Source organism: Plectropomus leopardus, chromosome 1, assembly GCF_008729295.1.
Source record: "Plectropomus leopardus isolate mb chromosome 1, YSFRI_Pleo_2.0, whole genome shotgun sequence".
Classification (NCBI taxonomy): domain Eukaryota; kingdom Metazoa; phylum Chordata; class Actinopteri; order Perciformes; family Serranidae; genus Plectropomus; species Plectropomus leopardus.
The window spans coordinates 9,455,760-9,479,460 of record NC_056463.1 but is presented as its reverse complement, the minus strand read 5'-3'; the positions used below and the strand labels follow the sequence as shown (position 1 = coordinate 9,479,460).

Here is a 23,701-nt window from a genome sequence, read left to right as displayed (position 1 = left end):
GTACAAGACTAAGATGACGACCATGAACCGATAACAAAGCCAAGGACCTTTGTTGCAAGTTGTTCTTGCACACATTTCCTGTCATCGCTCTGTTAACTCTAATAAAAGCTTCTTTTTAAAAAAAAGTTCAATAAAATCACATGAAATTCCCATCCCAATGCCTACTACTCGCACTAGAGATGACATGTGCTTGCTTGCAGTCTGAAAGACTCATGAGGCTTGTATTACACCAGTCAGCACTCAGCAACTGGTCAAGCACCGCAAACTCCACCTGGATGGTGCCTGAGCCATCAGAAACTACAACCTCAGGGGGGACTTTTGGGGGGACAGGGAACAATCCCAGAAACCAAAACTGAAACTTGGTTAGAGAAGTGAATGAAGCTCCTTAGAAGGTTACTGGAAATTTTCCTGCACTGAAAAGGGACAATACTGAAAGTTAAAGAGGTGGCATTAGTAATAATTGTTTCTCTGTTCCTCTCTCAGTTTTGATTTCAAATTGAACTAATTTTAGGACATACAAGGTTGGGTATCAGCACTCAATACTTTTAAGGTATCAACTGAGATAACCCAGTACTAGGGTTGCTGTGGTATACTGATTTCAAGGTACACTGCAGTGTAAGAATAGATGGTTATCAATGATATTGAAAATAAAGCAACTTGACGGAGAATCTCACTTGTATTTTAGCTGTTTTCCAAAGGGAGACCTTTTGCACATTTAAAAAATGGTTTCATGTTTCAATTATAGTACTAAAATCTTTGTTCAACTCCAAAAATACCTCTCTGTTTTCATTCTTTCAGGCTCATTGTAACTGATACCTTGAAACTGATCATTTCTGAGATTATCGTACTGTGAAAATCTCATTCTGTTGCAACCCTACCCAGTACCAAGTTGAAACTTCTTCTGTCAAACGATACCTGCAGTTGATCCTTTTGTGGGGTTTTGCTTGCTTGATATGTGATTGGTGCACTACACAAAAACCGCCAACCCTCACAGGCTGTGATGTGATTAATTCTAGTGCGGTGTATCTGACTGAGAGAGGAGTTCAGTGCACCAAGGTGCCTCCAAAATGTTCAAAAATATAGCTACACTTCGATTCTTGTGGCATCTGGTGGCATTTTACACAACTGGATGCTTATTTTGATAGATATCAAATGAAGTAGATTTAAAAGGTATAGAATATAGACTGTAGTAATTGCTTGGTGTGTTTTTGTTTTGTTTTTTTGTATGTATTGTAATAATTGTACATATTTGAATTACGTTTAAGTCACTTTTCTGGAGTTTTCTCCACTACAGCTAAACGACAGCAGTGAAATGTGAAATGACCTTTATTTGCACAGTTCCGGTAGTGTGTGTGTGTATGTGTGTGTGTGTTTTTTTTTTTTTTTTTTTTCCAAAATGAACTTTGGTGCAGTGGTTTAAAACTTGCCTCAGGAAATTTCACCATTTTGGGTTTTTGTGGGTTTCAGTTTAGCGTCACGTGTTGGTCGATGTGTTGTTTTATGGGTCTTTCCATTCGGACGAGAATATCATTGCGGTGGACGCAGTGAATCTGTATATATTCTCTGGCGACCAAAATTGTCACATTTAGATATATTGTTTATTGGAGCTAAATGTCACAGGCTGGTAAATTTAAGGCAGAAAGTTCCTCTTTAAAATCCCACACTGGACTGCATGGTGTGTGTGTGTGTGTGTGTGTGTGTGTGTGTGTGTGTGTGTGTGTGTGTGTGTGTGTCTTTGTATTGAATCCTCTCTCTGTGCCTCTTTCGCTCTCCTTCCTTTGTTGCAGCTTCCCTTTGCACCTACATGTCAAGTTGTTTCAGTGAAACAACACAATAGAGCACATTCTCACACAGACGTGCTTTGTTCAAACGCGGCTTTTCAGTGCAGTCGATTTGGTGATGATGTGAAGCTGATTTCTGTATGAATGAACCAAAAGAAGGTTCATTGTTGTTTTTCTATAGCTTTGATCAGTGTCATGACTAAACCAGGCTCAGGTACGCTGTTTCAAGCTTTAATATGAAGCGTAGAAGGATTCACTGTTGTATATTTTACTCAAATGAATAACTAAGCAATAAGGTAATCTTATTTTTTAAATTTTTTGTTGTATGAGGTAGAGCTCAAATGATTGGTAAGGTGACCCTTCCCTAAGTCCCGCCCCTTTGTGATGCTCTGTCAAGCTGTCAGGGCTAGCATTGAGCCCACACTCTTAACTGCACTCCCTGAAGAAATATTAGCAAATTTTTGGAAAAAAGAAAAGGCGGTTTTAGAGAGAAGTACACAAAAGCATCTAAAGTTTGTGTTTTAAGGATTTATCCACGTTGTCAACCTGACTTAGCAGCAAAAACAGGTTAACCAACCACATCAGCTGCCAATCAAGAAAGAAAACAATTCAACTGAAGGGAAATTTCGCCCATTTTCAACCACTTTTGTGTCATTGCAGTGTGTGCAGACAAACAGTTTTTGGCTTCCCCCATGCCGCCATCGCCTGGACTTCTGCTGGACTTCCACTGGCGGAAGTGTGGGGAGCTCGAGGGGAAGCCAAACACTGTTCATCTGGTGAATATTGGCAAGTATTTACCACCACTGTCCATAAAGCAGGGAACGTCTTCAGTGTTTCCCACAGAATGAGAAGGTTTGTGTGGCGGGGGGGGGTGGGAGATTGGTGTGTGTGTGTGTGTGTGTATCATTGTCATTATGTGTCCTCTCTCTAAAATCAGATGTTGTTTACGACGGCTTTATTTTTCCAGCAGTTTGCCTTGAGGGGTGGATAACTGATCTGTGGATCAGCTGATCAGATCAAATCGATAGATAACAGCAGCAGCTGTTTGTACGTGAAAGCAGAGTTTCAGACCCGGCAAAACTAACGGCTAAGTTTCACTTTCAATTCGCCTGACGTTCTGCTGTGCCATCTCTGCCTCAAGTGCGCTATAAATACGTACACTTTCAGTAGCTAACTCACTAACGCTACACTTTTCAGGGCTTGATTTGGGTTTTAGATCAGGGAGGAAACTCATTTTCCGACCTTTCCGGGTGAATGAGCTTGCACTTGTTTGGTGCCTTTCTAGTCTTGTGACCATTCATTAATACTGTGTCACATTCACCCATTCAGAGAGGGTTGTTATCTGCACATCACGTAGGTGCAAGGCTATCATTAAACAGTGTAAATGTGGAAAAAAGTAATGCCTGCACACTTGGACCTTTGACAGTTTAAAAGGACGAAGATGACCAGATGAAGATCCAACTAGGATCGAAACATTGTCTTCATTAAACTTATGTTGCATGGTGTAAGTGTGCAGGCGTTTTTTCCACATTTGCCCATTCACACATATTCATACGTGGTGGTCGAGGCTACTTTACCAGGTGCCACCAGCTGCTCAGTGACATTACGTATTCACACACCCACGGCACAGCCATCCGGATTCATTTCAATTTGGGGTTGAGTATCTTGCCCAAGGATACTTCGACATGTGTAATGGAGGAGCCAGTGATAAAACTGCCAATCTTCCAATTAGTGGACGACCTCCTGAGGGCACAACATTTAACCATGACTTGCTCGAAATCCAAACCAGCCTGAAAATGAAGGAAATCTGAAAGGACTGCATGAGAGTTTAGCTTGTCGGACCGTAGTAGGAGCTGACCTTTGCTGCACTATGATTGGCCAGTCCGCATCCAAGGGATGATACTTAGGAAAGGTACAATTAACCCATGATTTGTCGACAGAAAATGAAGTTTTTAAGCAAATGTGCAAAATATAATAATGATTTCACTTTCTTAAATTTGAGGATTTGCAGCTTTTTTTTGTCTGACATGACATAAGTGTCTCTTGGTTTTGAACTGTTAATGTAAAAGTAAGGTTAACTCCAGCCTCCTCCTCGTCTCAATTTGACCAGGAAGACCAGAAAGTTTGTGGACCACCTGTCCTGGGCAGGAAAATGGTTGGCTGATGGAAAGGAGGGCAGGAAAGAGGAGATAGCGAGAGCTGTTTATCTATCTCTCCTCCACCCGCTCCACTGTTTTCTCTCCTCTATTTGTTTTCCTTCTTTCTTTTTTTTTGTGAAGCCAGAGGAATGTTACACATCCGCAGTGGGGTGGAAGAGAGTGTGTACGTGTGTGTGTGTGTGTGTGTGTGTGTGTGTGTGTGTGTGTGTGTGTGTGTGTGTGTGTGTGTGTGTGTGTGATGTTTTTTGAGCCAGTGTTTGTGTGTATTTGTTTCTCTCTTTGCTCTTTAGTGTGTGTTTGCTTTGTAGAGAGAGTGTATTGGGGGTTGGTGTGTGCGTGTGTGCGTGTGTGCGTGTGTGTGTGTGTGTGTGTGTGTGTGTGTGTGTGTGTGTGAGGGAGAGAGAAGCAGTGGGCAGCCAGTGTCATCATTTTTTCACACCCCCCTCTTCTCTCCAACATGCATATTTCATGGAACTGGTCATTTATGTCGCCAGCAGGAGAGTTTTCTTGGCCGGACCACCACACTGTGTGTGTGAGCGTGTCGTCCAAGTCTAGCGATACGAAACAGAATAATATTGAATAATAAAAATTATTATTCGCTTAAAAAATATCTGTGAATGTTGAAAATCGGCAGACAGCTGCCGCCTGTGTGCGTGCTGCACCTGTGATTGAGCTTCCTGCTGTACGAGCCGTCTGTGTTTGACTGATGTGTTTTTATAACTGCAGTGTGGTTCAGACTGAAGGCGTCAGAATTACATTTTCAATTTTTCTCTCCCTCCATGAATGTGCCTTTAAATATGTTTGAAGTGACAAAGGACAAGGACAGGTCTATGTCCTGACTGGTAATTGTGTCTGGATGTTGTATACATCAGCCACTTTGTTGTTATCTGTGTGTGTGTGTGTGTGTGTGTGTGTGTGTGTGTGTGTGTGTGTGTGTGTGTGTGTGTGTGTGTGTGGCTATGCATATGTGACAGCTGCTGTACACAAGATGCAGTGTTTGTTGTGTAAACAGCAGCCTCTGCTCTGTCACTGTGAGCAGTGTGGAGCTTCTTTGGGACCCAGGTTGTCTGAAATCTCCTCTCCATGCGGGAACTTAACAAACCTTTCACAAGTCAAGTTGACAAAATTTATCTGACAAAATAATGATCATTATTATTTAATTGTTAAAGTCTTTTAAAAAAAAAAAAAAAAAAGAAAAAACTGACAAAAAATATAAGTGGTTCCAGCACCTCAAATGCTAATATTTAGTTTCTTTCTTATTCATTTATGAGTAAACTGAATATGATTGTGTTCTGGGATTGTTAGTTGGATAAAATTTGATATTTTGAAGTCAATCATCACCTCTCTTTCAACCTGTGATGGATATTTCTTTTTTTTCCTCTGACATAATATGAACCACAAAATTTGTGGCAGAGCTCCTCATTTTAAAGTGCTATTTGGCCGGAAAGTGAAGTAGGTTGTGGAAAAGTCAACAATGGAAGACGTGGTGCTGATATTTGTGACTGATGCTCATTCATGTGAAAATGAGGCACAGATTTATGTGCTGCACTGCTGAGGACAAGAAAAGCTGGTCAGTCGGTGGCCCACACAGAGTCCAGCATGTCGAACCATCTCACAGTTATTCTGTGCTTTATTTTTATATTATTATTATTATTTTATCCTTTGCATTAATGCCTGTGTGTTGTATTAAGGAAAGCAACTAACAATTACTGACATTATGGATTGATCTGACTATGTCATTCTTAATTTGTCTTTTGCTCTATCAAATGTCAATCAAATGCCCGTCACAGTTTAACATATGACATCATCACATTGCTTGTTTTGCCCAACAAATGTCCACAAACCTAAAGATATCCAGCTTACCATCACATAACACAAAAGGAATGTTTTTAGTGGTTTTCTTCAGCTCCACTCGCAACCACATTTCTGCCAGATGTTAGACATTGTGTTGACTTGTAGTTGTCCCTGTTGGGATGTCAAATTGTCACATCTGTTTGACCAAAGTACCTGGAACTTACATTTAGTGTTTCTCCTGAGTAGTGCCAACATTTTGGGAACTCATCCCCTAAGTAGGTGGAGAACAGCAGAATTAGTGGCAAATTAGTAAGGCTACATGTTACATTTTGTTGAGTTTCAGCGATCTGTGGAGTGATTCTTTTCACGATATCGATTCCTTCTAATTAACACATGTAAATGTACTGAACCTTTACGTTTAATTTTTGCAAAATATGATTGGATGGATGGGTGTAACTTTATTTCAAACATGCCAAATACATTTTCTATTGATACCAGTGCCTTTTTTCAATTTTATAAAACTATACTCCATTATACTTCGTGCCCTTTTGACAGGTAGTGCTGCCCATCCTACAAAACTTCTCTTCAATGCTTTATCAGTCAACATGTGCAAGTTATCATTAATGCAGATAAAATATTCATTTTAATGCCCTCACTCAGCATCACACTGGCCCTGTAAGCTCAACATAATGTTACAACAATTTTACTGACCAACAATCTGTCTTGTTCTTTGAGGGGCAAGCTTTTTTTGGGCTTTTTTTGCCTTTAATGGAGAGGACAGTTTAAGTGTGAAAGGGGGAGAGAGAGAGGGGGACGACATGCAGCAAAGGGTCCAGGCTGGAATCGAACCCACAGCCGCTGAAGCGAGGATACAACCTCTGTATAAGGGGCGCCGCTCCATCCACTGAGCCACCAGGCGCCCAATCCATGTTGTTTTTATATTAAATCTTGAAGCTCATGAATGGACCAGAGCCTGAAGAATGACTTTCCGAGGAGCACATGAATGCACTATCATGTGGTGGAGGTCTTGACTTGAGTCTGATTCAATGGCCTCTCGTTCACGCACTGTAGCGAGCAGCTTGAGCAGATAACGAGTAGGCGAGTGGAAAAAGTCGCGACTGCATGAGCACTCGGACATTCAAGAGGCTGACCTGATAGATATCAGACACTAAAAAGAATTATTTTTAAAAAATAGTTCATTTTTGCCAGCCTATATTAAGTTCTTGCAGTGAAAAACAACTGAAAGACTTCCTTTTTTATCTCTCATTATCACAGAGCCACATTCCAAAACATGCAGTTTTAATTGTCTGAAGATTAAAACTTTGGGCTGATTAAGTGTTGAGTTTGCTGTGTATTTTCTCACTATTTAAAGAATTTTTTTTTTTTAAATTTCACTATGTTGTTGATGTTACTTGAAGCACATATTGGTTTGCTGCTTTTGCAGACACTAAAAGATTTGCAAAAGTGGAACAACTTTTACAGCAAACTGCAACGCTGTTGGGGTTTCAGTTCCTTTCAAAACTGCTGTTCATATGTCAGTTTTAGTAATGCAGTGCAGGTCTGTGGTTGGACCAGAGTGAGAGAATTTATTCACACCTCAGCCTCCTAATGTAAAAATGAAATTATTTTTGATACTGTAAGATCTTTTGGTTGCATTTAGATCATAGCAAAGTAGGACACCTTACAGTAAGCTGCAGTTCTGTCCTCTTGGTTAATTAACTAACATATTCCTGATAAAAGAAAAATCATGTGCGAGCGTTTCGTGGAAGGAAAACAAAAGCTAAGTGAGGTAAGGGGTATTTCTTTCCAAAATAATATGTGCTAAATTTGACATGCATTTTCAGATTATTATGAGTTAGTTTAAATGTGCTCCTATGGATATAAACAAGCAGTTATTAAAAGACATAAAACTGTGTGGGGTCAAAGTTAAATATAAAGATAGTAATTTACATGAAATCTGTCACAGCTATGAAAAACTGCTATTGGTGCATCCTCTTGTTTTTGCTTTTCAAAGTCTCAGTTGCTGCTATGTTTAGGTCACAGAAAATAGCCCACAGCAGCTATATATGTCATTTTAAATGTCAATTAAATGCAAGACTCCCGTGTAACCCAAGAGGAACGGGCCTCATTATAAAAAACAACAAGAAAATCCTGAAGGCTTAAAGGTTTAATCCTTTGTGTGGACACCACAACACACATATTCTGTACACAACAATTATAACTGTGTGTATATAATTGATTAGCCGGAAACTGACACACTGGGCACTAACAGCCCTGCATGCTTTGTCATTTAAGGGGCGTGTGTTTGCGTTTTCTAGCCCTGCTCTGTCATTAAAGGAGATGAAGGGAGGATGTTTGTCCAAGACATTCTCAAAGTCTACCCCCTGTGTGTGTGTGTGTGTGTGTGTGTGTGTGTGTGTGTGTGTGTGTGTGTGTGTGCAGAACAAGAAAGCGAGCGCTGACTCCACCGTGCATATTCAGTGTGTGTCCTTGTTTATAGCTCATTTAATGCACTTAAGGTTGCTGTCTTCAGATAAATTTAAAAAAAAACTCACCATTTTGATTCAAGGAAGTCGTGCTTTGCCATGAACAATAATTAAACTATAGTTTAGTCTGAGAAAACCATTGTCTTAAACAAAACAAAATTCCTCATCAGGCGAATTACTTCGCCTGCCACTATTGCCATGTTAACTTTTTTTCCTTTTTTGTCATGTTAGCGCTGTGCAGTTACACTCTGCTGCAAATATCAGCAGCAAAGAGGCGACAGGTGCATAGACTGTAAAAATAATGCACGTAGCTACTGTGACGTAAGCCACTAGTTTGTGGACTGCATTTTGAAGCCTCCTGTTTGGCATTTCTTTTGCCATCTTGGCTTTTTTTTAAGCCAGAGGTGACCAAATTTGGGAGGCTGGCGCTGAGGAGGAGCGAGGGATGGATCTGTCATCAACAGCATCCAGTCTGTCACTCAAAGCGGCCCAGCCCTTACTGATGCGTAACTGTAAGCAATAATGAAATATATAAAAAAAAAACCAATAGATTTGTCATGAACAGGGAAAATTAGCTAGAGAGACCAAACTGATTTTTGTACCAGGCTGTAAACATGTTTATTTCTGCTGTAAAGTTTTTAACATGGAGGTCTATGGGATGGACTCTGTGTTGGAGCCAGCCTCAAGTGGTCATTACAGGTTAAAGCTGTTCTGTATATTTTGCGCTGAATGCTGCACATTTACCTTTTTTTTCTGGAGATTTGAAAAATATTTACCTTTGGGTAAAACACTGCAGCCACTCACCACCGTCAGTTTTACTCAGACGTTTATTCACAGTTGAGGAGGGACGGGACAGTTAACTGTGTCATATTTGCCATTTAAAAAGCAACAATACACCTAATAGCCTAACAATAAATTGCATTTATAAAGCACTAGAATTAGGATAAATAAAATAATTTGCAAAAACAACAGAAAAAAGGCAGTAAAACCGCACATTGCGCTGTTGAGCCACCATTAATCCCTACAGGAGAAATTCCTTCACCACAACTGTCTTGCTTCAGATTCAAGCACTTAAATGCGTATCTGCCCAGTGTCCTCCGTCATCTGGAGTAAATAATCACAAGTGCCTTGCTCATGAGCGCCCTTCAGTAGAGATTCCTGCACATTTAGTAACTATTCATGCAGTAGTTTCTCTGTCAATCTAAATCTAAATTGGCCTGTTTCAGTATTTGTCTTCTTGATCACCTGGGCTGAATAATGGAATTTCAGCATAAAAATTCAGCATTTGGTGTAGCAGCTTCATTTGTTAATCAGTTTTTACACTTAAACAGCTGCAGAAATTGCTGAGTTACAGTTACTGAGGGTCCAAATTACTTTTCCTTGTTGAGTTTGACCTAAGTTTGTCTGCATTTGTACTATTGCTTTAGGTCGATGAAGAGCTGCTTGTGTTTGCTGTAGTTTTGGGCCAACCTGGTCTCAGTGCAGGCAACACTTTTTTTCATGCTCTTGCTGCAGTTTCTCCATCGCACGACCCCCTGGGAGGTAGGGCTTCACGATGAGCTGGGCAAAATCCTTTGTAGTTTTTTTCTCACTCCAACACAGATGAAAACTTACTGCATCGAGTGCGCTGCTTCCCAGTGTTGGTGATGTTTGTCGTATTTGGACAGGTGCTGATCCAGCTGACAGGTTCTCATGCACCCGTTAGGACATTAAGCTGTTCTAATACTGAGACTTTTACGCACTTCAGGGTAGTGAAATGCTTTTCTGCCAGAAGGAAAACTTAACTGTGTGTGTGTAGGTTTTTTTTAAAAAACATCTGTGAGGCAAACTGCCAGCTGTGCCGAGCTAACAAGTCTAGTGTAGGGAGAGACTCAGCGCAGACTTTGGCATTGCTTTGAGGCAACACACCAGGATCAAGCCTGATAAAGACACAGAAAATTGATTGCAAATCATCCAGTTTTGCATACAAAAATTAATCTACCCATTTATTTTCGTACCTGGTGGTGCTGGCTGTGGCAGGAGGGCTAACAGAGCTGCCAAAGTTCTTCTCCCGCTGTAACTTCTTAAGCTTTTCCCCGGGGAATCACAGAGCGTTCCAAGGCAAACTGAGAGTAACGCTGCACTCACACAAAGTAGCAGGCAGTCTCTGGCCTCTCGTAAATCTGCAGCTCTGAGGGTGTGTTGCACTGAGCACGTACATTTGCATACTCTGCTGCGACTGGGCAGCTGTTTTCTGACATACCTGCTGTACTAACTACGCTGTGTTGTTGGAGCGTTTGAATTACGAAACTGACGCCTGAGTGGACAAGGCTAATCGGCATTTTCTTGTATCTGTGCTGAAATGGTCTTCCATTCCACCTTTTAGGATGGGAATTGGCAAGATATAATTGATACTGGTAACTTCATCGATTTTAATCATTGTTCTGATTCTTTACTGATTTCCTGTGATTTCTGTGTGGAAAAAAGTAGGCCCTTACACTTTCAATGTCAAGTGCTTTATTATCTCTGGGTCTGATACAGAGTCAAAAAGGCATGCAGGTGACTCAGGTGTGCCAAAGCTCCACTGTTTTTCAGTTTTCTTAGTCAGAGAAAAAATGCAAAGCCTGCTTGTGTGGTGTTAATGTTATTAGCAGGTTTCCCACAGTCAAGGGAAACCTGGAAAAGTCATGGGATTTCACAGTCACATTTTTCAGGCCTGTACAAGTCATGGGATTAGTAAAAAAAATCATTTAAAGTTTTGGAAAAGTCAAAGAATTGTCTTTTGTGTAATGTAATCTTTAAGTAGTCCTCTGTGGACAAGCTTGTGTTTAATATAACATGACAGCAAATTATTATTTTTGTAGCTGCCAATGTAGGTTTAATGTGTGAGATGTGTGACAACATTTTGTTTTTCATCAGTATTTCTTCTTCTCTCCTTCATGTACGCTAGCGAGCAGCAGTTATGTTTAAATAGATTTAGAATTAGATTTTGTATTTTTTTTTAAACACAGAGAAAGGTGGCAAGATTTTTTTTATTATCCTTGAAACGTCATGGAAAGTTTTAAAATTTTGTCCATAAAAATGTGTTGGAACCTTATAACTTAGGATATTTACCCTCTGTAACAAATGTGCTGCTCAGTTGGGACGCAATGGTAGTTGTGTGTAAAGTGTCAAATACATGGCAGTCCTGGAATTTAAGCTCATGTTGTATAAAAAGTTGTTTCTGCATATTGCTGGCGTTTCCACCCTTACTGGAAATGATATTTTCACAGACATTGCAAGCAGCACTGATGTCATCTTTCTTGATAAATGAAGCCACGCTTTGGACCTTATTGTTGCAATTGTCCAACAGCATAGTTTGACTTCACTGTTTGGCAGTGTGCAACTATCAGAAAGACATGCCGTCAGCGAGAAAAGGACTTGATAAGCTCAGAGGCATATGATTCCACTCCAGTTTCAATTTGGAGATGGTTCTCAACTGGAACTGCGTGTGGAGTGGAGCAGTCAACAACTCTGTGTTTTTGTTTGTGTAGGAATCAAAAGAAGAGTAATTTGCTCTCTCCTGGTTGTCACTGGCTTTGCATCAGAGGATATTTGCATAAAGTCGAAGCTTTCTCAACTTGTAGAGCTGCTGGGCACCTTTTTAAATTAATGTAGTTCTGCTGTAGCCAGGCTGCAGTGCCAGGTCCCATTCACAATAAATAGCAGCCTATCGCAGTCCCAACTTTATGTTCTGTATGTGTGATCAACCTACAAAGTGGACCCACCTTTGTGTTCTGGCTCTGCTGGGGGTCTCCACACATCAATGACTGACTGATTCTTGCTACCCAACTGCCATCTGTTTACCACAGATGTGTTTCATTTGTACATTATTATGTCGCGCATAAGTTGAAACTTAATATTTCAACAACGCTGTAGTTAACGTTTTGAAACCTGATCCAAATCGTTTGGGTTTTTTTCTTTCAAAAATGCGGGGAGAAGGCAATGAGCAACTTAACAAGACATGGCCCAAAAATTAGTAAAAAAAAAAAAAAAAAAAAAAAAACTTACAATGTTATAAGAAAATTACCTGAACATAACAAAAAAAATAAAGAAAAAACTAACAAAAAGACCTTAAATTGTGCTGGAAATCTGTATGTATTTTATATATTCCTTATATGTTTTTTCTGTAACAAAACTTTAAATATTAAATTATTATTATTTTAAAAATATTTCTGGATTTTTTACCCCTAATTTTGGATTTTTAAAAAAAAAAATTTTATAATCCTCCCCTTTAAAAAAAATAGAAAATAAGAACCAGGAAACAAAGTGATGTCTTGTAAAAAATCAAGTATTTTGAGTGGTAAAAAAAACAGCAATGGGTCGCTTAAACACACTAGTTTTGTTGGTCTTGAACATTACTCTGCAGCATGGCAGGCATCTTACCTTGGTGTCTTGCCATCCATTATTCCCTTTACCTCAAATTGTCAGATTATATACTGAGCTGCTGCAGAGACATTGATTCAAAGCCAACATTTTAGTCTTGCAACTGGGCAGATCAATTTGGTATCTGTCATTAATGGCATCTTAAAAGTTAATTTCCTTATCCTCTTTCTCTCCACAGCAAATGGTGATGAGCCTGCGGGTGTCAGAGCTGCAGGTGCTGCTGGGCTACGCAGGGCGCAACAAGCACGGACGCAAGCATGAGCTGCTGACCAAGGCGCTGCATCTGCTGAAGGCCGGCTGCAGCCCCGCCGTGCACATGAAGATCAAAGAGCTCTACCGACGACGCTTTCCTGCCAAAATGGTTTCCCACTCAGAGCTGGCCATGCCCGGGCCGCATCACCCGGCCTCAGCCGGAGTGGTCGGAGGAGGGGGCGCCGCGCTGCCCGCTGGCCTGACACAGCTGGCGTACGAGGGTCACGCTGGTCACGGTGGAGCCCCATCGCCTGCTGCCTTACTGCCCCTCTCACTGCTCGGCCCCGGGAAGCACGAGTTAACCGGGCTGACGCACCACCTGTCCAGCTCGGCCACGCTGCACCCCGTTCACCCAGATGTCAAGCTCCAGAGGCTGCCCTTCTACGACATGCTGGACGAGCTCATCAAGCCAACGAGTCTAGGTGAGGAAACATGTGAGTGATTTTTGTCTGAGAGTTGGATTCAACCCTTTGAAATCTGGACTGACATCAGTTTTCATGTGCTGCATTCAGATGCCTTTCACAAGCATTTAAACCTTTGAAACCTTAACAATTTTGTTTGATTTCTTCAGCAAAAATGGTGGAAAAGGCAATGGGCAACTTGGCAAGAAATGTCCCACGGATTGCAAGAAATAAGTTAAAGGTGACAAGAAAATTACACGAAAATTTTTGTTGAAAAAAAAGGGAAATTGAAGAGAAAAAAATTGTAGATTTAAAATTAGTATACAGAAAAAATACATATATGTTACTTACTTTAGTTTAATGCTTTGATAAAAGAGGGTAAATGTAATGAAAACTATATTTATAATTTGATGGATAAAAATATGGTAGAGGAAAAAAATACATAAATGTCATTTAATTTGATTTTTAGCAGTTTTTTCAGGTCGTATTCATGTTTGTTTTTTACTTTTAGTTATTTATTTATTTTTACTTTTTTTTACTACTATCCTGCTACTTTTTGGGGCATTTCTTAAGTTTCTCCTTTTTCCCCATGTTTTTGAAAGAAATCAAACCATTTTGCTTAGGTTTTGCAACAATGGTAGGTGGATATTTTTATAAATATATATTTGTGCTCCATCATCACTATATATCATCACAATGCAGGGTAAAACAAATCAGTTTAAGCGCTTAATGGAGTGTAAGAATTTCCTAGTGAGTAATAATTAATTTTTGGCACAGTAGCACCGTTTTATATTAACAGTTTGATGGTAAAAAAGGCATTGCATGTTTGTTATTTGTAGCTCTATGATGCCAGGATTTGCATGGCTTTATACTATGCCAAATTCTGTCTAGAAAGGCAACAAAATAGAAGGTTGTGGAGCATCCTTTTGGCCTGTTGATGAAGACACATTCAAATACAGTAACTGCAACTAAGCAGGGTTTTTTAGTGTACGTAATTCAGCTCTCTCAATATGTTTCCTCTCTATATCTTCACTGTCAAACTATCTAATGAATGTGACACTGCCGAAAAAATATTTGCCAAATTGTAGATGTTTATATCGGCGCATTATTCCCATAGTAATCATGGCAGCAGTGACAGAAAACATTGACATTTGTATCTCTGTTGTGGTGGAGAGGCTCCCTGACAGTGCTGGTGTTGGGCTGCCTGCTAATGTGTTGACAGGGCAGCGATATGATAGTGCAGAAATATAACATGCAGATTTCCCACGAGAGTTCAGAGTAGACAGACGCCACAGTTGGTTCTAAAGACATGTAAGTGAAAATATTTATAAATAAAAGCTGAAGAATTTACCTTTACTGCTACTTATCATAGATTGTATCTAAAGATGTTTCCACTTCCTCCCACTGCACAAAAATGAAGCCAAAATATGGCGGATACAGCCGCTGCAATTTTGCGCTGGTGGGCCAGAGTCTATGCATTAGTGATTAGGAAGTGGATCCCTGCTAACAAGTCCCTGCCCATACACCCACGCGAGTCATTTACAAACACACTGATTGGCACACACAGCTGACAATCATGAAGTTACATCCCCTTTTCATAGCATCAAATAACTAATTAAATCCAAACTTATCAGAACAATGGACACCTAAAGCTGCAGTAGGTAACACACAGAACAGAAGAACACAGATATTAAGCAAAAACCATGTGTCTTTATGACCCTAAATTCAGACATTTTTTTGAGTACTTTGAGTAGCGGTGTGGATATTTGATCTGTCGGTCCAGTCAGAGCTGATCAGATCAAATGATGAGAGGAGCAGCTGCTGCAGATGGGAGTGGAAGCAAACTTTTAGACAATGAGCAGTTAAGTTTCATTTTCACTCCACCTAATGTTCTGCTGCTCCATCTGTGCCCAGAGTACACGCTGTGCTCTGAGAGTGTGGTGGCAGATATTTAGATAGTGGTGGCCGCCACAAATAATTGGTTGTTGCTCCCACAACGTAGTCTGATTCTAGCAAATGCCATAAGCAGCATTAGTAAGATGAGGGGGGTCTTTCAGAATATAGTGGCAGTTTCAGAAAATATGACACAAATTTATTTTCATAAAAGTTTGATACTGTAGCTTTAAAAATTCATCAGTGTGATAAGAACTGCCTAAAATAACAGAAACAGTCTTTGGGGCTTTAGTCTAAGATACTGACCTGATAACTGTAGTATTTGTTCAGGTGTTTATCTCTTTTAATAGGCAAGAGAGCTTGCATTCATCTATATTTAAAACCCAGTAAAGATATTTTATTATTATCATAAGAGAGCTTGCATTCAGTCACAAGTTTGAAACCAACATACAATGATGAATCATAGTTTTCTTCTTCTGTGAATCTGACAGTAATTTTGACAGTGACATTCAGCCGCTGGATGCCATGTCAGTATGCATTATAAATGAATAATGGCCCTTACTTGTATATTTGTTTTTATATGTAGACTGTCATACTGGTATCTGTTTTGACGTGATGAATTGACATTATATTTTCATTGTATGTATATATTTCTCACTGTGAGACCAATTTTTACATCAGCGTGGAGCCATTGAATATAAATGAATCACTGCAGGTAGACCATCAACAACATGTGTTGACAGTGCTGCATTTATCTACACAAAGTCACACGTCTCCTAGGATACCGCATTAAGTGAGCCGAGACATTAAGGATGTTTAAGAAAACCTTCTAAGTACAGTAGCAGAGCGGACACTCTGCAGCACTGCTGCATAAAACCATCACGTCCTCTATTCTTGAACAAAACTCAGCTCTGTTTCCACGTAGTGAAACATAGTTGAGTCTACAATAAAAGAAGATCTTTAGTTTGTAAGTAAGTCTAAAATTAATATTTTAAATATTCTTTGTAATATTTATATACTAATAGTGTATTTTTATATACAAAATGACTATGTTGTCATAAAAAAGCAGTAAGAAGAACATAAGGCACCAGAAAAACAAAATGTTGATGATTAGAAATGCAACGATTGAAGTCAAAGTTAAGAAATAAAACATCTTATCTTATATCAAGAGTTTAAAGTAGGGATGCAGCTATAATGGGCAGATGCAAATTTTTTTACTTTGTTATTGTTGTCTTTGTTTTGTTAATAATCCCCCCCTTTGTGCCACCGAAGCAAAGAAATCCTCATAAAAAAAGTAATTTAGCATTTGAATGAGCACAAATTAAATCTTATAAATGTATGAAAAAAATTTTAATATAACCATCTTTCACATTAAAAGAAATATATATACATCATAATTCCCTCCATAATATCTATTTTATGTTGCTGTGAGAACAAAAATTAACTTTTAACTTAAGATTACATTGAACACATCATAATTTACTTTTGTACTCATACTCATTTTTCGTGAAGAGAGCTTGAACGCATCATTGTAGTAGCTGTTGGTGCCAGCCACTGGCTGCTAACAGCTAACAGAGTATTCACATTTTCTCGACTCTGTGTGCTAAATAAGGATTACTTATGTCTTTACATTGGTTTTTAAATAAATCTTCTATACCATACCTTTAACAGTCCAAAATGTACCTGTCTCATCAGAACTGGTTGTGGTTTGATCAGATTTCATTGACAGTGGCATCATAAACAAACAACCCAACAACTGTTAACAGATTTTGTAATTAAATATTGCAAAATCTTGATTGATGCAGGGACATATGTAAAATTACCTATTTGTGGCCCTCCCACTCGAAGAGAAACACAGACAAAAACACAAATACACAAATCTTTCTTGTAAAATGCAAATAATAAAAAATAGCATCAATGATAAATAGCTTAATAATAATAACTAATAAATGAAATAATAATAGAGTTCAAAACAGGTTAGGAAAATAGATTTTGAAGGCCTTTAATAATCCAGAATCTTCTCATGTCTAATTTAATGAAGGCGCAGCGTTTAAGCACCATCTCTTATATCCAGTCTGCCTTTTGATTCACTAGTTAAGAGACTTTTAATCTTTATCTTGGTCAGATTTGTCGTTATATTATGTGTGCATCCAGCAGCAGCCAGCCTGCATTTAGCATAATAATACTCTTTGGGCTCTGGGATATATTGCAAATATATGGAAATGTCTAGATTTTCCTACATTAGCATTTTAATGGAGTAAGAGACCATCTCGTGATTAATTTGCCTGCAGATGCATGTACAAACACAGCGCCTGCAGCTCTGTCATCACACCATCTTTCTCCTCCTTCCCTCAACCTTTCTCACTCTATCCCTTTCCTGCACATGCTCCATCCCTCTCGGCCTCCTCTTTCTCCCTCTCTCCCCCTCACTCTTTCTTCCACCCTCACTCCGTCTCCGCGGCCATCCTCGGTTAAAATTTGCATGCAAAGTGATGAAATCATACAGGCGTACACCTGTGCCCGCAGAGCACACCCCTCCCCTCATTTGAATCTGAATCACACGTTCACGCGCACACACACACACGTCTGCACATACAGTACTTTCAAAACACAGCCGTACTTTCCCAATAAATAATGCATGCTGATCATATTGTTCTCAGAGAAGCAGAGAAAGGATGAGCGAGAGGAGGAAAAAGCCCAGAGGAAGATGGTGTTTCACAAAGCCGAAAATCTGAATTTGTTTCAGAAATGACCCTCTTTATCCTTATAATAATGGAGGGCAGCAATGAAACCACTTGATTAATTGTAATTCCCCCTCGTGGGCAGACGGGGAGACTTTCCTCTCTTGCTTTAAAACTGCTGTCGTCTCCTCACTCTCTGATCACACGCTTTCACACACTCTCGCCTCTTCTCTGCTTGTTTACTTCTCTCTGATCTTCTGATTATGGCTCAATCCCTCTCTCTCTCCCTGTCTCTCTCTCTCCCTCATTGTTGTAGCCTCTCCTGTTGCCTTGCCTCCAATTTCTCTCCCTCTCATTTTTTTCTAACTCCCTTCCCCCACTTGCTTGCTTGCTCTCTTGGTTTCTCTCTCTCTTTTTTTTTTTTGCTGGAGAAAGCTGATTTGTCGGCCATGTATGTGCTTAACCAAGATTCTGACAGGGCTTTTACAAGAGCGCATGTGCAGTGAAAGGGAAGATTATGACTTGTTTGGTGCATCCTTTGGTGCATCTAAAATTGGAATAAACAAGTCTGAGTAAGTTGCAGCTGAACTGCAGGTCTTTTGTAAAATTGTGTACAGACATCAATTTTCTAATCACATGCATATCAAACAATTTGGCATGAAACTAAAAAACGACAAATAAAAAAGGAAGTCAGTTTATGTGAGTCGACAAAGAGAAGCGCAAGACGCATGTAATCCACGCATTTAATTGTTTCAATATTGGAATAACAGCGCACATTATGCAACATATTCTTACACCCAGCTCGTCAAATTCAGACACTGTAGCCACTTTTATACAGAGATTGCACTTTGGGGCCGCAACAAAGTCCCCCCTTTATACCGCCCCTGCATTTTTACACAGAGCCAAACAATGGCAGCATCATTCTGCTCCAGTGTGTGATTACACACTGCATTGCAGCTGCTGCACATTTTCATTTCCTCACTAAATTCACCCTTTCAACTAAAATTGAATGTTTTTTTTGTACATGTGTTCTGACCTTTTGTCTCTTCAGCATTCATATTCCTCTCACTAGCTTTCAGGCAGTAATTAATTCTCACCTTTATACACAACCTGTGCTAATTTAAGACTTACCAAGTCCTTACATTTTAGAGCCTTTCAATTAATAAGCAGTGGATTTCTTACCTTTTTGATAAGTTATCATCATCATCAAACCATTGTTTATTCAGGGAAAATTGACTGAGCATGAAGCTCTTTTACGGCAATGCCCTCAATTTACATTAGTGGGCTAAAAGGATGCTGATATATGATAGCGATCGGAATAATACAATATAACAATAAAAACAAATAACTAGCAGCAATGGCTGCCAACAGTTATAAATAGCAATGAAAACAGTAAAAAGGATGAAACAGTTAACAACAACAGAAAAAAACAGGAAAATGTTGAAAATAAATCAATTTTTTAAAAAAATCATGTCTGTGAAAAGCAGGAGCACTGTACAGTAAACCATATTATCTAGGATACACTTAAAATGATCCACACAGACATTGCTATCTAATTTAACACCTCTTGTACCTTGTGCCATCTTTTTTGGTGCAAAAAAAAAACTAATAGCTATTTTATCACACTCACTACTGATCTGAGGAGTTTCAAGGGCTAAAATTTTGTGAGCAGGTGTGATGAGTAATAGATTTAATTTTTAAAGGAGAAGTTGCGTAGAGGTGTAACTTTCCAGTTAATGCTTTTTAAATAAAAAGGAGGCAGTGTCTTTCCCTTCTTTCGGTGAGAGAAGATCACCTCACATTCTGGTGAAGCTTAAAGTGGTCGAGCTGTAGCTTTGTCTGCAGGTATTTTGACTCTCTTTGGTATATAAGAAGGATTTGTATTTGTTCTGTATGCATAATTTCCCAACACTACACACAGCAGGAGGTGTATGAACATAAACTGTAAGAGAACAATGTAAGGTCTATATTGTCGCTTGGTTTAAAAAAGCTTTGTGCAGTATTGCATATTTGCACAGCGAGAAGAAAACCGTGTGCTCTCTCGCTACAGAACCAGCTCTCTCACTGCGACACCACTCTTCAGGCTGCAGCAGCATGTATCATTAATAAACTAAAAAATATGACAGCAGACAGTAGGCGGTTTGGGAGGAAAAAAATGTACATTCAGGTTTACGGTAAGAGAGAAATCGCAGCGCATGTAAACGTGTTTTCAAATTTCCTGCCTTAACCTGACGTCTCACAGTAACCTGGTTTCTTGTGTGCATGTAATCGTAGTTATTATCTCCCTCACACCATCCTCCCTGTCTCCCCCATCATTACCCCCCCTCTCCTCTCCCTCCAGAGCAGTCTTGTGCTTTCTGCTCAGTGTTATCAGTCTGTGGGATAAAGGTTAGCCAGCCCACAGTTTAGCCCTGCCACTCTAAACTGGTCAACAGTCTAGGCTGCACCAGCTACTCCTTTTATTACCATGGCGACCTCACTGGTTGAACTCGTCCTCCATCATTATCCGTCCTCCATGGAGAGCGATGCCTCTCTGCTCATTATGGATATCATTGTGGTGCCCATGCATTATACATGATTTAATCACCATATCTTCAGGAAAACGATGCAAGCCCATTTTGCGTTTGATGAGCGTTTTGTGCATAATGGCGTGTTACATGAGAAGACTGCTGTGATATTTAAACAGAGGAGGAAACTCGTGCGGTAGAATAATAAAATAAAAAAATGTCAGTCTTAGTCAACAGTTTGGAACAAAGTTGAAGATTTTATGTTTTTTTTAATACTTTATTTTTATGGAAAATGATGATTTTATGTTTGTATGAATCTTGAAAATCTTTTTGATAACTAGACATCAGAGTTTCTTTGTTTTTTACCGCCCATCTAGGCCAGTAGGTCACAGTCGTCTGTCTTCTGCTCACTTTACTTTAGAGACAGGATATGAAGTATGAAGCCTGTCAGTGACACTGTGAGCTAGAGGTGGGTGATATGGCCCTAAAACAATATCACTATATTTCAGGGTATTTTTGAGAAAACAATATTATTGCTGATGTTAAAAAAATAATGAAAAAATATAAAAATATTTTATTAGTAAATTCAAGAGCATTCAGTTGCAACAAAATAAGTGTTAAAGTTTGATATGTCTGCATAAACGTAACAGTTTGCCTTTAAATATTCAGCTAAAATTAAACAAACCCCACCATGGATTCAAACACATCTGTTCAAATTTCTACCATATATACATATTTTTTAAAAAAAAGGTAAATTCCTCGTAATTTAAGATACAAGATTAAGAGAGTATTCTGCATTTTTATTTGAAATATACCTCAAGAGAATTAATTATAAAATTAGTGGATTATTTTCTCCCTGTCACGTAATTGTGTAGTCGGGAAATTGTTGCAGCTTTTCTTTGGAGTCTCTCATTTGTAGAATCTTTATATTAGTGAAGGGTAACTCCACAATTATTAGATGTAAAGTTCACATTAAGCCACCTACATATTATGTAAAATAATTTATGTTTTCTTTAGAATATTTGTTATTATCATATTCCTTACCAAAATTAATTATGTTATTTGCATAACACGTTATGTTCCATATATCATGCTGATTGTGGATGGACATTAGGCTCAAGTGCCTCTTGAGTTGCCACAAAATGATTGAATAGGTCGATTATGAATACATTGCTATTAAGTGTTCTTAGCAAGTCCTAAATTTTCAAACTCATCATTGTTATATTTAAGAATGGCTTATTTTTTAGGTGTTAGCAGCAGTAACATGACACAGGGAGTACAACCAGAGAGAAGTTTCATTTGTCTCTGTGCTTGTCCAAATGAAAGCTACTTTTTGAACTTACAGGTCGGGCATTGCTGGCTGTTTTGTGTACTTCAGCCTTTTTTAGTTTTTCTAGCTCCTATTTTCTAATATTTCTTAATATCTGATATTGAATGCCTGTCTCCGTCCAGATAAAGGTTGTTGAACTGGGACCAAAGACTGAAATGAGTCCAGGACTTCATCATTCTGTTTCAGACAACATCAAATATGTAGTGTTTTATAAATATTTTATAAAGCCCAACTCTAAAGAAATAAGGTGAAGTGAACCTGTATATATTTGATCATATTTTACCTAGAAATCCTCTCTGTTTTGTGAACTGCTCTCCTTCACTGTGTTAATTGGCTCATTCTGATGCTTCACATGGAAACACTGAATGTGATTCGGAAGCTCCTTCATGTCACACGAATGATTTTATTGTGAAACATCTGTAGGAAGTGCGGAGATTAATTACCAGCAGCCTGATATCAAGAAAGCAACGTTAAGCACAATCAATCTTGAATTAATGACTCACTGAGTGAAAACAGTGCTTAAGATCTGGCTCATTGTGTGAGATTTGACTCTAAGTTCAATTAATAGATCTAATCAACTCCATCCAAGAGTAACCTGGCAACGGACCGATCACTGACAACTGTACACTTTTTTTTCCATTTGATTTTATTGTGGGAAAATAACACTTGCACTATGTCAGAAATCCTGTATCAGAGTTCTGATACAGTCATCCAGAGGTTCATACACCAGCTGCTATCTTCCCTGCTGGAGTGTCCTTGAGCAAGCACACTTTATCAAGTTGTTCTGTACGTCTTGTTTTGCACGTCTCCTCTGGGAATCAGTAACGATATTATATCACATATACATTATCAGCTGCATACAGCAGGGTGTGGTGGAAATGTTCCCAAACATCTACAGCACCTCTTTACTCGACACCAAAACACAAGCTGGGACTCAGCAGCTCACACTCACGATGATCCCGAGCAAAATCTTTATCTCCCTGTAAACAACTCGGCCGTCTCACAACAAGTGAACATCAACAAAGGAGCGCTGGCTGCTCCGAAATATAAACACACTGCACAAAATGGCTTCCCCATCTGAGAACCTATAAAATCAGCATTATTTGCTTTGGGTGATATGTTTAAAGCTTTGAACTGGCCACCATAAGCCCAAAAACCAACAATTTCCAGTATACTGGTGAAATGTGTGTGTGTGCGTGCGTGCGAGCGGCATCCACCGTAGTTTCACCTGGAAGAATTGTTCGAACGACAAGTTCACAACTATAAGTGCTTTTTTTACTCATAAAATGTCAGACAATGTTATGACATAAAATATTGTCACACCCATTTGCTTTATTAAATCATCGAGCAAGATTGGAAAACATGACGGCTCTACGCGCTGTTTTTCCCCGCTGTCTCTCGCTGAGAAGCAGCTCTCGCTCGGTTCCTAAAAGCAGACCATTACATCAGAAAAATCACGACAAAAATTACCTCCAAAAATACCAATGCACTCTATCAACCATTAGCTGTGAAGATAACCACCGAATCACAGAAAAAAACAAGGTCACATGACGCCACAGTTGTGATGAGGTTATCGCTGTAGAGTAAATCTGGAAGCTGCAGACTTTTTTCGGCGTGTGCTCTCAGTGAGCAGCTCTATTGGATAGAAAAGACGCCATCTTGGCGTCCGTGGTCTAATTGTTATTATACATCATTATGTCTGCTAGTTTCCCCTCAGAGAACGACAGATTGTTGGTCAGTGACACTTCTGTAACATCTTATTGAGCTTACATACAGCCTGCCTACACACACATTGAATGCTGAATCGGTGCATTTAAATGAATATTTTATCTTTATCAAAGCAAACATGATGACCCGTAACTCATTTAAGGGAAGTTTTGTGGGGCAGGCATCCCTAGCTGTTTGTTAACCGCCAAAATGCAGTAATTGGTTACATTTTCACTGCGGGAAGGAAAAAATCTACACAGTCACAGTCCTAAAAATCTCTGTTATTTTCATCCAATCTGCCAGCCC

At 39.2% G+C, this 23,701-nt stretch overlaps 1 protein-coding gene across 2 annotated transcripts in view; it reads left to right on the top strand.

Annotated features, from left to right (window-relative positions):
- The window catches only part of LOC121946893 (E3 SUMO-protein ligase PIAS1-like), a 68,737-nt gene that overhangs the window by 26,226 nt on the left and 18,810 nt on the right, over positions 1 to 23,701 (top strand). Inside the window, exon 2 of one of the 2 annotated variants that reach the window (XM_042491713.1) lies at positions 12,803 to 13,310. In XM_042491713.1, coding sequence (XP_042347647.1) covers positions 12,806 to 13,310 — 505 coding nt within the window. In that variant the 5' untranslated portion in view covers positions 12,803 to 12,805. Of the gene's footprint in view, positions 1 to 12,466; positions 13,311 to 23,701 lie in introns of those variants that run through there. The other variant, XM_042491721.1, reaches the window with a different exon arrangement.